Genomic DNA, 16,519 nt, shown 5'->3' on the forward strand with positions numbered 1-16,519 from the left:
ATAACACCTCCTCCCCTAGTCCACCCTAGACCACCATAACACCACCTCCTCCCCTAGTCCACCCTAGACCACCATAACACCACCTCCTCCCCTAGTCCACCCTAGACCACCATAACACCTCCTCCCCTAGTCCACCCTAGACCACCATAACACCTCCTCCCCTAGTCCACCCTAGACCACCATAACACCACCTCCTCCCCTAGTCCGCCCTAGACCACCATAACACCTCCTCCCCTAGTCCACCCTAGACCACCATAACACCTCCTCCCCTAGTCCACCCTAGACCACCATAACACCACCTCCTCCCCTAGTCCACCCTAGACCACCATAACACCACCTCCTTCCCTAGTCCACCCTAGACCACCATAACAACCCGTCGTCCAATCACTCCATCAGAAGCATCACAGCCTAAAGGGAGTGGTCAGATGCTGTAATGTGTGTGTGTGTAGGTGTTGATGTTGACATACTGATAGATTGTACCTCCAGTATGTGCATGCGAGTGTGTGTTTATATGCATAATCTGCGTGTTGACTGCAGTATATTGTTTACTGCACATGTATTTTTTTTTTTTACTCTCCTGTATTTTGTGATCATTTCAGTCTTCATCTTCTTCATTTGATTAGATCATGCAAACGCCATTTACAGTAACGCGTCTGTCAGTCCCAAGGTAGTCTGGCCAGGAGGCGATGCCAGCCATGCATTTGTTTGTCCTTGCATTAGTGCTCAGCCCTTCCTAAAATGCCATTAAAGAGCTATTTTCCTTGGGAGGCAGGTGATTGAAGTGTGCTTTGACCGGCCCAAATGCCTTCTATGCTGCAAAGCCTCCAGGAATCCATCGCCCAGCTCACTGTGAACTACTGTAACTGGCTGAGAGGCCCTGTTAAGAACTCAATCCCCTCCCATTAATGGAGGTAATGACTGTGATCCATCTAAAGTTGCTGTGGGTGGAGGCTGACAGCTATGGAGGAGAGAGGGAGGGAGGGAGGGAGGGAGGGAGGGAGGGAGGACGAAGAAGGGGGGTGGGAGGATGGAGGGAAGAGAGAATGATAAAAAGTGAGTGATGAGGTTGATTGAGAGAGCGATAAGGGAAAAGGAGTAAAGCTCAGAACAAGTAAAAAAGGTTGAATGATACAGGATGTGAAAGAGTTAAAAGGTTGAATGATACAGGATGTGAAAGAGTTAAAAGGTTGAATGATACAGGATGTGAAAGAGTTAAAAGGTTGAATGATACAGGATGTGAAAGAGTTAAAAGGTTGAATGATACAGGATGTGAAAGAGTTAAAAGGTTGAATGATACAGGAAGTGAAAGAGTTAAAAGGTTGAATGATCCAGGAAGTGAAATAGTTAAAATGTTGAATGATACAGGAAGTGAAATAGTTAAAATGTTGAATGATACAGGAAGTGAAAGGAAGCTGGGAGGGCGGGACCCTGAGAGGAGAGAGAATCGGGAGGAGAGAAGGTCAGAAGAGCATGAGAGAGAGAGACAATTAAAGAGAGACGAGAGAGAGATTGGCTGTAGAGAGCGCCACAAAGAGTGAGGGAATTAGAGACGGAGAAACAGACAAGTAGCGTGACCCTCTTAGAGTCTTGTTTCTTGCTGGGTTTCTGTGCCTCTATTGCTCCGGGCTGTAGCCCCTTGAGATCTTGAGATCTCCTCTGTCGACACGGAGCACAGACCTGCTCTGAGGCTCGGCCACTCTTGTTTGGCTTCCAGGCAATCACAAGCCTCCCCGGAGATCCCATTACCTGTCTTCCTGAAGCCGGATTAAACTGTTTAATTAAAACGATTGGATCCCATCATACGACACCAGTGCTTAATGGACAGAAATCCCTCACGGTCCTTCAGTTCTGACACATCCCTCCGTCCCTCGATGATTCATGTCTCTGATCAGTGTTCAGAGTGAGACAGAGAGAAAAGGAGAACTATAGACACAAAGACTGAACATGCTGCAGAAGTGGTATTTCAGTGCAGATGTGAAGTCTGCCTTTGATGAAGCGATGCATATGAATAGTGGTGATTATCATTTTGATCAAAGGGCTAAAGCTGTTTCCTAGCTAGCCTGGTATGACCATCCCGATCTAGCGAGCTCACTGCTTTGCTCCGCAATATTGGTCTGGCCTTCGCCCCATAGAGAGCGATTATGTGGGCAGGGGTACTTGCCTTGACAGACAAACACCTTCAGCCAATGAGCGTTCAGCAAACTTATGCCAAATCCAGTTGGAAGAACGGTAAAAACGTCTTTTCCACCGAGAAACTCCGCTAGTGCATACTCTTGTTCTTGTTTAAGTGTTGTGATTAAGTCTATTTCTGCAATAACTGCACTTATAGCTGCGTTTATTCTTCCAACGTTAACGTTACCAATTGTTGCTTCAGGAGCCGCCATGTTTGTTTAGCGAGCGGCAGGGACATTAACCAATCAGGGGCTGCTTTCCAATGTGGGGCGGAGGAGGAGGCGAAGACCAGACCGTTCTGCGTTAGTGAAACAGAATGTGAGCTGGCGAGAAGGGGATGGTCGTACCAGGCTAGGAGAGAGGGGGACAGAGAGAGAACGGGATGGTGGTATCAGGCTAGGAGAGAGGGGGACAGAGAGAGAACGGGATGGTCGTACCAGGCTAGGAGAGAGGGGGACAGAGAGAGAACGGGATGGTGGTATCAGGCTAGGAGAGAGGGGGACAGAGAGAGAACGGGATGGTGGTACCAGGCTAGGAGAGAGGGGGACAGAGAGAGAACGGGATGGTGGTACCAGGCTAGGAGAGAGGGGGACAGAGAGAGAACGAGATGGTGGTACCAGGCTAGGAGAGAGGGGGACAGAGAGAGAACGGGATGGTGGTACCAGGCTAGGAGAGAGGGGGACAGAGAGAGAATGGGATGGTGGTACCAGGCTAGGAGAGAGGGGGACAGAGAGAGAACGGGATGGTCGTACCATGCTAGGAGAGAGGGGGACAGAGAGAGAACGGGATGGTGGTACTAGGCTAGGAGAGAGGGGGACAGAGAGAGAAGGGGATGGTCGTACCAGGCTAGGAGAGAGGGGGACAGAGAGAGAAGGGGATGGTGATACCAGGCTAGGAGAGAGGGGGACAGAGAGAGAAGGGGATGGTCGTACCAGGCTAGGAGAGAGGGGGACAGAGAGAGAAGGGGATGGTGGTACCAGGCTAGGAGAGAGGGGGACAGAGAGAGAACGGGGTGGTCGTACCAGGCTAGGAGAGAGGGAGGAAGAGAGGGAGGAAGAGAGAGAGAGAGAGAGAGAGAGAGAGAGAGAGAGAGAGAGAGAGAGAGAGAGAGAGAGAAGGATAGAGGGAGGAAGAGAGGTAGGAATGGTGGCTGTGGTGGTGCTGGATAAACAGGCAGCTCCAGCCCCCTGCCTCCTCCAGCCCCCAGCCTCCTCCAGCCCCCTGCCTCCCCCAGCCCCCTGCCTCCTCCAGCCCCCTGCCTCCCCCAGCCCCCAGCCTCCTCCAGCCCCCTGCCTCCTCCAGCCCCCTGCCTCCTCCAGCCCCCTGCCTCCCCCAGCCCCCTGCCTCCTCCAGCCCCCTGCCTCCCCCAGCCCCCTCCAGCCCCCTGCCTCCTCCAGCCCCCTGCCTCCTCCAGCCCCCTGCCTCCCCCAGCCCCCTGCCTCCTCCAGCCCCCAGCCTCCCCCAGCCCCCTGCCTCCCCCAGCCTCCTCCAGCCCCCTGCCTCCCCCAGCCCCCTGCCTCCTCCAGCCCCCAGCCTCCCCCAGCCCCCTGCCTCCCCCAGCCCCCCGCCTCCCCCAGCCCCCTGCCTCCCCTAGCCTGCTCCCTTGTACAGCTGCTGTCAGTGTTGGCGTGGCTCCCCTGACAATCTGCTTTTTAATAGCTAATATCAGGGAACATTTCCTCAGGCACTGGGCTGGAACTGAGAGATGACTGGCTGTGTCACGGGCATCTCTCTCTCTCTCACACACACACACACACACACACACACACACACACACACACACACACACACACGCAGACTCTCTGTCACTGGGGTAGACACACATACTTTGACACACAACATACACACTCATGCACACAGGCTTGACAGGAGTCACTGGCATCTGTATGGTCACACCACAACTGTTTACTGTCAGTTTCCACTCGCTCTCAGGCTCATACCTCCAGATGAAAAACCCTCACAAACACCTTTACTCCCAAACACACACAAGCATACACACACGTGCACACACACGCACACACACACACACATAATGTAGACACATGCACACACACACACACATGCACGCGCACACACACACACACACACACACACATGCATGCACGCAGGCACGCACACACACACACACACACACACACACACACACACACACACACACACACACACACACACACACACACACACACACACACACACACAAAGAAACACACACATAATCAAATCATCCATGAACCCTGGAGCACACATGAGCATGTGCAAAAACATAATTGCTCTTCGGCAGAAGTTTTAGAAAACAAAACAATGGCGTTGAGAGGCCACTCAGGACTAATGTCACCATTAGTCTTCTCTGACTTCTGCTTTTCATCAGAGGAGCGCGCTGGCCCAGATACACGTCAAGTACCTCCTACTCGCTGATTACGCAATGTTTACCTGCCTCGCATATTACTGTAGTTCCCCTGACATCTGAGCACGTTAATATTCATTAGACGGAGCGGTTTGTGACAAATTAAAGCTCCCGCCTACTGCAGAACAAACTAGGGAGGGGGCTGGAGGACAGACCTGCTCTGGGAGACATGGACATTACTGACAGCCACAGCCTTCTCTGAGGACATGGCTGGAGGACAGACCTGCTCTGGGAGACATGGACACTCACAGCCACAGCCTTCTCTGAGGACATGGCTGGAGGACAGACCTGCTCTGGGAGACATGGACATTACTCACAGCCACAGCCTTCTCTGAGGACCTGGCGCTGGATCAGCACTGGTGTATTGTTGTTAAGGCTTCTCTTATTTGGGAACATTTTAATAACATGTTCATAGATTAAGGCATGGGTTAGTGCAAGAGATTAGCATGTGTGAGCATAGCGTTCTTATAGGAGATATAGATCATTAGCCACTATAGGATTCGAAAAAACTGAGATATTTAATGAAATAGATGAAGTTGGCAAGCTATTCATATCACACATCCTTATTGGGCTGACAAAAGCATGCTAGTCTGCAGGTGTCTGAGAATGTGCCAGGTGCTCACAAAGCAGATGATGACCAAGTATGGAGGTGAACCTGAGGAGATGGCCTGGGTGTGCTCCAGAATCACATTCACGCCTGGAACTTTGGAACTGCTAGGCTATGGGTAGGGGTATAAGACCTCATATTAGAAAGACAATATGTTTCCAGTCACTATTAAAACATTCTAGTCTGAAGGGAAGAGTTTCATTGGTACAGTTTTATTGGGTAATTAAAGGGCCTCCAGGGCTGAGGTACAGAGGAACAGACAGGACTGGTCTTTAGCCACCCAAGGACTCGTTTAGACAGGGGCCTGAACTAGGCCATCGCAGACCTCCGCCCATGAATGCATTTTATGGCACTGTGCACGTGCGTGCGAGCAGGACATGTCTGGCATATCGACATCTGTTAGGTTGAGAGCTTTATACCAGTCCAAACCCCATGTCTCTGTGACCTTTCCATGTCCAGATATGGCCATTTCAATTCCCCCAATTGCAATGAATTGGTGGAATTTTTTGGTCCCAAAGTCCAAAAAATTAATGGAAATGAATGTCCAGCCATGTTTGGGCAGCTCATGGACCTGCTCCGTGATTCGGATCCACTTCAAAATGTAATGGATTCTAAGTTGGATCATGCTACACCCTTCCACCGAGTATCAAGAAAATCGGTGTGGTAGTTTTTACGTAATCCCGCAAACACACAAACAAAAACAAAAAACTAACGGACAAACGCACGCCACCAAAGACATGACCTCTCGCCCTGCACTGTCACTGGGGCAGAGGTCACAAAGACTGAATAATGGAGTTTGAAACTGACAGAAAATTACCAACCTTTCCTGTCAGTGCTGTAGGAGACGGGCAATGTGTTGAAACTCTTGGAGATCTCGGGGTTCGGGGAGGAGACCACTGAGCCTTTAAGCTTGCACTTGGGAGCTTCCAGGGCTTTCAGCTTCTTGGCGTGTTTAGTTCCCTTGTAATGGGCCAGGGCTTGGCTCTACAGGGGAACACAGAGTAGGCTCAATGTAAACCCAAACCAACCAAACACAAGCAAGAACCCTGACAAAAAAGTACAAACGTGAGTTATTTTATGTATCCTTCACTTAAACATGGTGAGTCTATTGGAACCTAGGTCATCATTTAAAAAATGTCCAGTGAACACAAACGACATAATACAGAAGACAATTGCAACAATAAACACATACAATAAACACATACAGTACTGTACAATAAACACTGCTAAACCACATGTAAAGAAATACAACAAGAAAACATTGGAAAAGACTAACAAGAAAGCAAAACGCAAGACATAGGAAGTGAAAACAGCCACATTCTTCAGACAAGCATTGGAACCCCATCAGCTCAGCTCAGCCATATTAACACTAGCAATGAAGCAGAGGCCTGAAGACTACTCTCCTGGGATTACAACAAAGACACAGGTTTTAAGGAAGCACTGTTCTCCAAATATAGAGTTCTCTGTGTCTGATGCCCAGGTGTATGGACTGAGTCTCCCTCACATATCCTCATTTAAAACCAGGGTCTCTGGGGTGTGGTGTTGTCCTCTTTGTTACATTAATGGAGCTGTTTGAGTCTGGAGTCCACACACGTAGCACCACTGAAATGTACCTTCACATCAGATGTATCCTGGCTCGTTGGACTGCATGGGTCATAGGCAAGGACTTCCATTGTCCTTGTTTACCTCCTCACACTCTCTGGATGACTTTGCCCATGGTGGGGAGGAAGGCAATTGCCTCAGAATAAATACAGTAAGTATGCCAGCGCATTATCACCAGGGTGTCCTATACTACTGCATTATCACCAGAGTGTTCTACATCAGCACATTATCACCAGGGTGTTCTACATCAGCACATTATCACTAGGGTGTTCTATATCAGCACATTATCACCAGGGTGTTCTATATCAGCACATTATCACCAGAGTGTTCTACATCAGCGCATTATCACCGGGGTGTTCTACATCAGTGCATTATCACCAGAGTGTTCTACATCAGCACATTATCACCAGGTTGTTCTACATCAGCACATTATCACCAGGGTGTTCTACATCAGCGCATTATCACCAGGGTGTTCTACATCAGCACATTATCACCAGGGTGTTCTATATTGGCGCCAGGGTTTCCGTTAGAGAACATCGGTACTGGTCAATGTGTCCGGGAAGGTTAGACTTTTCCGCACAAACTGGAGAAATTCCGGTCATTAGGCCTATTATAGGTGTTTGTCGCGGTGATTGGCCGTTGTGTAGCTTAGATATGCCATTTATTGTCTTATTTCGCATCCGTATGATTAAATGTGATAGGCTGTCATGATTCCATGCACTAGGCCTATATGTAATTGCACAGCCACAAAAATAGTCACCTTTGAATTGCGACTGTAGGCTAGAACATGAATGTTTATTTCAATTGCATGAATCGGATTTGACGATGTAGGCTAATTGGTTTGGGATTCGCGACAGTATGTGTTTACTAATTTCTCTTTCCAGTTTTAGCCTACCCTTTTTATCAATAAAACAGCGTCATTATAACCATGGACATCGCAGTAGGCTATGAGGATGAGGAGGACATAACTGTTGAGAAACAACTGATAGGCGAGTTAAATAAAGAAATGCCACAATGCATGTCTAGATATATAATTTTTATTTAAAAGTGCAAGAGGTTAGGCAACATGTAGGCTTCTCGTAACATTTTAATTTAAGGCCTACGGCTGCGCTGATTGGAATTCATAGGCCTAATTTCGGCCTTTTATCAGATAGGCTAAAATAGAACAAAACTCTTTGAAAATAAATATAGCCTACTTAAATAAAGTTTAAGAACTTACAACGTGCATAGGCTAATTTCCATTCCAACGGAACAAAATGAATAGGTCTATTCGTTTTTTATATTCAAAAGAATATAATATATGGAAATTTAATTTTAGCCTATTGTAGGCCTAATACAATTAGGGGGAATTATTTTGTCCAGACATTATGACCGGAGAGATTTTAATATATCAGACTTCAACAGATTTTTCCGGACAAAAAACGGTAATTACCGGCTAACGGAAACCCTGATTGGCGCATTATCACCGGGGTGTTCTACATCAGCGCATTATCACCAGGGTGTTCTATACCAGCACATTATCACCGGGGTGTTCTATATCAGCACATTATCACCGAGGTGTTCTATATCAGCACATTATCACCGGGGTGTTCTATATCAGCACATTATCACCGGGGTGTTCTATATCAGCAATAGGATTACATAAAATATAAAGAAACTCATCCTTTTTAAGAGAAACCTAAAGACACAAGCCAACATGATGGAGCACCTAGAACACAAAGGAGGACTCCTCTCTCCTTTGCTTCAGTTATCAAAGCCATCAACAGATTTTCACAGAGAGCAGGGATATGGGAGAGGGTTCAGAGTCATCAAGACCATAATTAATCTTTCATTAGAGCAATGATGTGGAATAATTGCTTTAACGATACTTGAGATCTGAGACAACCTTGATTAAGGTGGGGGAGGCACTAAAATCCGTGGAATAACATAGACTGTATTTCAAACCAAAGGGCTCATCCCTACGCCCTACACCCTACGGAGTGTCTCCCCTTCGTAGTGAGCACTGTGAAGGGCATAGGGAGTAGGGTGTCAAAATAACGCTTGTTTGGAATGCCCTTCAACGTCATTTTCAGGCAGAAGCAGGATAGATGGATGGATGCAGCAAGTGGACATATGGGCCAAATGCATGATCATCAGTTCAGGAGGTTGAAGAACCAGCCAACAGGATAATCAGATCTTACTGTAGCTCAATGTATGCTTTTTATTTTATATAGTGCCCACCAAAGCATTACATGTCCCCACCAAAGCTCTAATCAGAAATCCGTCCCTGAGAGTGCAGAAGCAGGAAGCAGGAAGAGAGCACCCCGGGACCTTATGAACACTAGCATATGGAGAGAGATACATATTTATTGATCCTGTTTGAATGGTGCCAAGACCACCACATATGTTTGTCAATTTAAAACATACATTTTACTTGTCTCGGTTAACTCGCAAGTTAGCTAATATTAGCTAGCCAACATTACACTTGTTAACACTCACCAAAACCTTGTAAAGCCGATCTCGCAGGTCACCGCTTACAAAACTAACTCCTCTTTTGCATAGCTGTAGCCCTCAACATGGCCAGACTAATAATGATTTTCACCTCTTAAATAATTTTAAACTCGCTCTAGAATAACTGATTACAGTCTCACAACACATTCTGAACATTCTTGACTTGTAAAATTATGTTTTAAATTGACAAATACCATATGTGATCATCATGGCACAATTCAAACAGGATCAATAACTTTTTCTTTTTTTTAATCACCATTGACTAGCGTAAATATATTTTCCGGAATAAAAATCCCATGGAACAGTTCTTCCTGCTTCCGCTTAGACACTCTATTCCTACCTGTTGTGTATGACCTGCAGAATTCCGGATAATGGGTAAGTGTTAAACGAGTTCTTTCATCTATCTAGCTAGTATGCTATCTTTCTATTCAAACCACCATCGGTTAACTGATAAGCTTAAAGGGCCACTTCCCCCATTAGCATTAAGCTGTCTATCATTCCAGAATGTGCAGTATGTTACAATTAATGTGGTTTTCCTTCCCTCAGTGTTTCCTGGGGCTATTTTTCTCACTTTCAAAAAAGCAAAAAGCTCTAAAAATGATGTTAAATGACACGTTTGATGTCAACCTTAGAGGTTTGGTCCTTCCTGCTCAGAACTACAAAGTGGGGCGGCACCCACGCTCCGGAAAGAACCCATCAACACCGTGTGGACTAAAACAGACAGGACCCACTACGACCATGGCAGAAGGCAATTTTCCAGTTGATATGCATGAAGAGGATTTTGAAATTCTACTGTTGGAATCGGACATAAGTGTCTATCTGTACGAACCGGAATACAGCGAGGAGTTGAAACGTACTGAGGAGAAGGAGACCGAAGTAGCCATACCCGTGAACCCAGCTCTGCCTGTTGGCGATGTTGAGGAGCCCGAGCCGGTTTGAGCTGGTTTGAGATGGTGGTGTCACTGCTTGCATTGTCAGCCAATGGAAACTGAGATTGAGTCACTTTGCTGCAGCGAATTTCACCGATGCCAGTTTCTTGGCACTGATGCCAGTTTGGCAGCAACCTGTGTAACATTACATCCAAGCTTTACGGCACATATGGAAATATGGGTCCTCGAGACCTATTTTAGGATCGAGAAGGTGAACTGGAAACGCCAGCCAAAGCCATCCGGGAGAAATGGACGGCTGAGCATGAAGTAAGTAGTCTAAGCATTGTATTACTAACCCGGCAGTTTAGAGGTAATTGTATATAATAGGCCTACTGGGCTCGGTGGAAATTCAGTGAACAGAGATGAACATTTGTGGCTAACATGTTGCCTGTGAACAGAGAGCCCTTCTGTGATTCTCTGGTAAAGGTAACTGAAAAAAGTTTAAAATATGCAAATGTTTGTGATCGTTTGATATGTTTGCTGAATTCGAACGCAATCAGTTTTGAGTCCCGTTCTTAACTGTCTTATTGGTAGCCTACAATGTTTGCGACATGACATTTCCCTCAGTCCAGTGTGTATTGTTATTCACTGCAAACTAACTTTGCACACGTTCGCTGTTTGCTGAATTTGAATGCACCTGAGGTTTCATGAGTCCCATTCTATACTGTCGTATTGGTACAACATTTGTGCCGATGTGCAGAATAGGCTACGTTAGGCAGAGCTTAAATAAGCTTGCTTTGCTAATGTTCTGCCTAGCGCCATTTCCTGGAGTGGATGTACAATGGATTCCAAGAGACTGCAAAGGCTCATGATGCACTTTGACCAGTTTGACCTGAGCCAACACATTACACATTTTTTCTTTTTTTAATTTGTAATTCACATTTTCTCTGATTAAAACGTATGTATGTTGGTTGTGGTTTGTTTACTAGCCAGAGTGCTGTTTCATATTGACAATATTTCCGCGGACCGTGCAGGGCTGATTAGGCTGAATATTCTTTAGTATTCATTAGTAACTAACAAGTAATTTGTTGTTCTGTATAAGTTATTATTTGTGGTATTTTACTATTTTGTTAGGATATAACACAGTCTTTTTTTATGTAGGCCTATTTATAGGCCTATCCCACTTGCACACCGATGTTTGCGCCAGAGGCTGACATGAGGCTCCCATGAGGCTCCCATTTTTCAGGCCTAATAGCCTATCCAAATGATGAACATCCATCCAACTGTAGCAGACTATGGATATGACAGACCATAGAGAAGAATGCATTGTGTTTAGACTGTTTTCCGTCAAACTCACAGTCAATCTGACAAAACCCTTTTAGGACTGGTTCTGTGAAGTGGGATTTGGCAAAACATGAACTCTTTCCCTCCTGGTCATGGTCTTCCTGCCCATCCCCCGTGGTAATAAACCCAGGGCCCACAGTCCAAGGAAGACATCCCAACAACAGTCACACAGTGAGACAAAGGAAATTACATTCTTAGTATTTTTTTCGGTACCTTTCTGTGAAATGTAATATCATGTTGAAACCATAACAGGGATATTTGTTGATTCCAGACTCCAAAGAGAATCTTGGCTCCCCTTTTATTATGGGAGTGGGGGTCACTCTGTGTGACCAATTGGTGCTGTCTATGCAAATAGGACACACCTCAATTTCTGGCCCTTTTTAAGAAGGGACCAGACAGGTTCGCTCTCTCAAGTTCTCTCAACTCTCTCAGGTTCTGTGTCCTCCAAGTAACACGTAACCCCAGGATCCAAGCTTGTGCCTATTGATGAAAATCAATCTGTATCCATGGAATTGCTGAACTGCTAGCTAAGATCTCTAGTCGACACCAGGGTCTTAGGAATTTCCACAAATTGCCACCTCTGGCGAGAGCAGTGGTTTTGAATGAGACATTTGCAACTTTGAAACTCCTCCGCGAACATCAACGTTTGTGCAACAGTCTACCATCACTGTTCAGATTATTTTGATAATTGATTAGTATCACTTCAATAAATATTATTAAACTTGAATCATGTCCTAGCGTCATCACATGATCTTTAGCTCACTTGATTGAGTCAAGACATCCTCCTGCAGACTGAGATTGATAAATTGGACTATTGATAAAGGTTCTGTTTCCCTGTACAGAACAGGGTGGTGCCCCATACGAGTTGATTTAATGTATTTAATCCATTTTTCTTCATATTTGTGATAACCATGCTATAATCATAAATTATACTTAGTCATATAGTTATATTTCCATAGTTCTAGCCCCTAGAATTATACATTAAGTTGCATGCACTGCCATTACATCATTTAAATGTATCATAATCATCTTGCTGGCTTTTGTAGCCCTATAATGCAAATAAAGATAACACATATAATGCCATGGCAAATATGGGCATTTATTTCACTCCGAATTGCAAAATAGCCTTAAGTTCTTGATCCTAAATAAATAGAACCAAAACCAACAAAAGATTCAAAAAAGATTTAAACAACCATATATATTAAACCTAAACGTATATACAAACTTGTTCTTGTAAGAATGCGCTACAGACTTTGTCAGCTATGAAACTAGTAATGTAAATGGCGCGAGTGACTTCTGCAATAAAATTACGGCCAACACAAAGTTATGAAGACGGGGATGTTTGACCTGATGTCTGATAGGGAGGAGTCAGACAGAGCGCCTGGGAGGAGGGAGTCAGAGTGACAGAGCGCCTGGGAGGAGGGAGTCAGAGTGACAGAGCGCCTGGGAGGGAGTCAGAGTGACAGAGCGCCTGGGAGGAGTCAGACAGAGCGCCTGGGAGGAGGGAGTTAGGGTGACAGAGCGCCTGGGAGGGAGTTAGAGTGACAGAGCGCCTGGGAGGGAGTCAGACAGAGCGCCTGGGAGGAGAGAGTCAGAGTGACAGAGTGCCTGGGAGGGAGTCAGAGTGACAGAGCGCCTGGGAGGAGGGAGTCAGAGTGACAGAGTGCCTGGGAGGAGGGAGTTAGAGTGACAGAGTGCCTGGGAGGAGGGATTTCGAGTGACAGAGCGCCTGGGAGGATGGAGTCAGAGTGACAGAGCGCCTGGGAGGAGGGAGTTAGAGTGACAGAGCGCCTGGGAGGAGGGAGTCAGAGTGACAGAGCGCCTGGGAGGAGGGAGTCAGAGTGACAGAGCGCCTGGGAGGAGGGAGTTAGAGTGTCAGAGCACCTGGGAGGGAGTCAGACAGAGCGCCTGGGAGGAGGGAGTCAGAGTGACAGAGCGCCTGGGAGGAGGGAGTCAGAGTGACAGAGCGCCTGGGAGGAGGGAGTTAGAGTGACAGAGCACCTGTGAGGGAGTCAGACAGAGCGCCTGGGAGGAGGGAGTCAGAGAAACAGAGCGCCTGGGAGGAGGGAGTCAGAGTGACAGAGCGCCTGGGAGGAGTCAGACAGAGCGCCTGGGAGGAGGGAGTCAGAGTGACAGAGCGCCTGGGAGGAGTCAGACAGAGCGCCTGAGAGGAGTCAGACAGAGAGCCTGGGAGGGAGTGAGAGTGACAGAGAGCCTGGGAGGAGTCAGACAGAGCGCCGGTGTGCTCGACAGTCTGATAATCACTCTCTGAGCTGTAAAATGATGTTCCTTGTTTTTGTCATTCAAAACCCTCGCGTTTCGCCCATCAATAATGATAGCATTACTGAGAGAGAGCCCCACAGCTAAGCGAGTGAGCGTTTGTGGTGTGGGGTGAACTGGGGGACCGCTGCACTAGAGTACTGTATTTGACCCAATTATTTATACTTGGAAAATGTTTGAGGACAAACACTTGAGATGCTGAACTACTGTCACAAAATAGCAAATATATTTTATGCCCGTATACACTAGCAATATATACATGAAATCTGGCGGCGGAGTCGGCGGCGGCGGCGGAGTCGGCGGCGGATTTATTGCATTGTTATTCTTGTACGATATATCATTTAAAGCACTTTATATAAGCCTACAGTGCAAATGTTTTATGATTAATAGACTACCAATGCCTTTCCTTTCCTTACTTGGCAATCATTTTCTTTATACATGTTAGTGAGAAATTCGTGAGAAAGTAACATTAGTCGCATGAGCATATAACGTACATTTTATAATAAAGTTTAGACCGGTCCGGTCCTCCTCTGCTCAGACAAACCCTACAGTTCACATAGGCTATTACAGCAGGTAGGCTACGCTACGACAAAAAAAACAAAATCAAATAACTGTCTCAACAAAACAGTTAACTAGGGACAAAAGCCCTCAGTGCTGCTTACGTTCGTTGCCTGGCTACTATCTGGCCAGGGGCGGACTGGCCATCGGAATCTTCCCGGTGTCCGCCCAGAATAAAGTTTATACCATTATGTAGTTTTATATTGCAATAACACACAAAGGCAAGTCTAAGACAAAAAGGTCACATTTATTAATGGCATGCTGAACTTGACATTCAACCTCTCAAGTATTAGTCAGTGATGATCTTTAAACTTCCAGTATTTCTCAATTCAGTCAGTGACCATGCTGAACTAAAACAAGTAAAGTATTTATTTTCAACTTCAAGTATTTCTCAGTTCACAGTTAGTTTGCTGGACAATTGTAATACAAAAAATAAAAATGCAGTTACATAAATACAATTGGGAGGCTTAGGCTACAGTAGCTGCCTTTTTCATTTATCAGAACTTTGGAAAATTCCTTGTGGAGAGGAATAGTAAGTACTGTAGAACACTGACCACAGTTCAACGAAAAACCTTTTAAACAACGTGAGGGTGAGTCATGTCAAGCTTCTTCTTGCCTGAGAGAAAGTAGAAGCCCCAATGTGTCCAAATGCCTGCCTTCAGCTGTGACGGGGCAGGCTGTATTCCTTGCGAAAACGAATCCTCGTTTCCCATGATTTTCAGCAACTATCGTTACTTTCGACGCCACGCCAGTGGCGTCCAAGATGACAGGCCAGCTCACGCATGCGCAGAATAGGAGCGGTCCAAATCCGGTAGCGACATGCACAGTCTTGGAAGACAGTCCAGCAGGCGGTTCCACTTCGATGCACCGCCCATTGGGTGTGGCCACGGAAGGCAGCGAGCACAGTGCATTGTGGTAGGTTTCTTCCGTTTGAGCAAAAAATACATTTTCTGTACTTTCTCTGGCCATAAGGCACAAATTGCACAAAAACTGCACATTTATACTACATACTGTAGGTGACCCAATTTCAATTGAAATTGTTAATCAAATTACAGCCCGTAACTTTGCTCCACCCCCCTGCCTTAAATGTACACATTATAATAACACTTAAATATACACATTACACGTTTTAGGCTTTTCGTTTGTGAACAAGTCTCTTACTGCCATCTAGCGGGAGGAAATCGATTATTGCCTCTTTAACCAGCTATCCGTTTCACCTTACGTTATCTAGCTAGCAAGCTACCTAGCTAACTAGAGGTAGCGAACTTAGGAAGGTGACGCAAACGACGGTGTTAGCTTCTCAACTACATTTAGCTACACACCTTGTAAACATGGGGCGTTGTTAACATTTATGCTGCATGATAAAGCTTAAGCTAGCGTTAGCTTGAGTGTTAGCCACTGTGCTAGGCTTTCAAACATGGTGGTGCCCCATACGAGTTGATGTAATGTATTAAATCCATATTCCTTCATATTTGTGATAACCATGGTATAATCATAAATTATACTAAGTCATATAGTTATATTTCCATAATTCTAGCCCCTAGAATGATACATTAAGTTGCATGCACTGCCATTACATCATTTAAATGTATCATAATCATCTTGCTGGCTTTTGTAGGCCTATAATGCAAATAAAGATAACACATATAATGCCATGGCAAATATGGGCATTTATTTCACTCCGAATTGCAAAATAGCCTTAAGGTCTTGATCCTAAATAAATAGAACCAAAACCAACATAAGATTAAAAAAAAGATTAAAACAACCATATTAAACCTTAACTTATATACAAACTATATATAAACTTGTTCTTGTAAGAATGCGCTACAGACTTTGTCAGCTATGAAACTAGTAATGTAAATGGTGCGAGTGCCTTCTGCAATGGGCAAGTCATACACATCAGGTACCCACACTGGCATTCTAGTGACTATTTCGACATAGAAACCCCCAGACCTGAAAGACCACCAGAAAGGCGGAGATCCCAAACATCTGGTATGGCAAGACTAATTCTATGGAGTCACATTCTCATTATAATGACAAAGTTCTCACATGATTTGTATATGCTTTAACTATACTGTCCCACACCCTGTAGCTTTCCCCCAGACAATGTTCTGGTTATGAGTTCTCTCAGTAACACGCTCTGTGGAGCAGGTAGAACATGACCTTGGCAGTATGGGGAAGATCAGATCGTCT

The 16,519-nt window shown here is 45.7% G+C and overlaps 1 protein-coding gene across 1 annotated transcript in view; it reads right to left on the reverse strand.

Annotated features, from left to right (window-relative positions):
• The window catches only part of znf385d (zinc finger protein 385D), a gene marked incomplete at both ends in the record, with an annotated part of 65,853 nt that overhangs the window by 12,435 nt on the left and 36,899 nt on the right, over positions 1-16,519 (reverse strand). The window contains one exon of the mRNA XM_084442481.1: positions 6,005-6,167. Within this exon, the coding sequence (XP_084298607.1) occupies positions 6,005-6,167 (163 nt within the window). The remainder of the gene's footprint in view (positions 1-6,004; positions 6,168-16,519) is intronic.

This window comes from Borostomias antarcticus (assembly GCF_949987555.1).
Source record: "Borostomias antarcticus genome assembly, chromosome: 8".
Lineage (NCBI taxonomy): Eukaryota > Metazoa > Chordata > Actinopteri > Stomiiformes > Stomiidae > Borostomias > Borostomias antarcticus.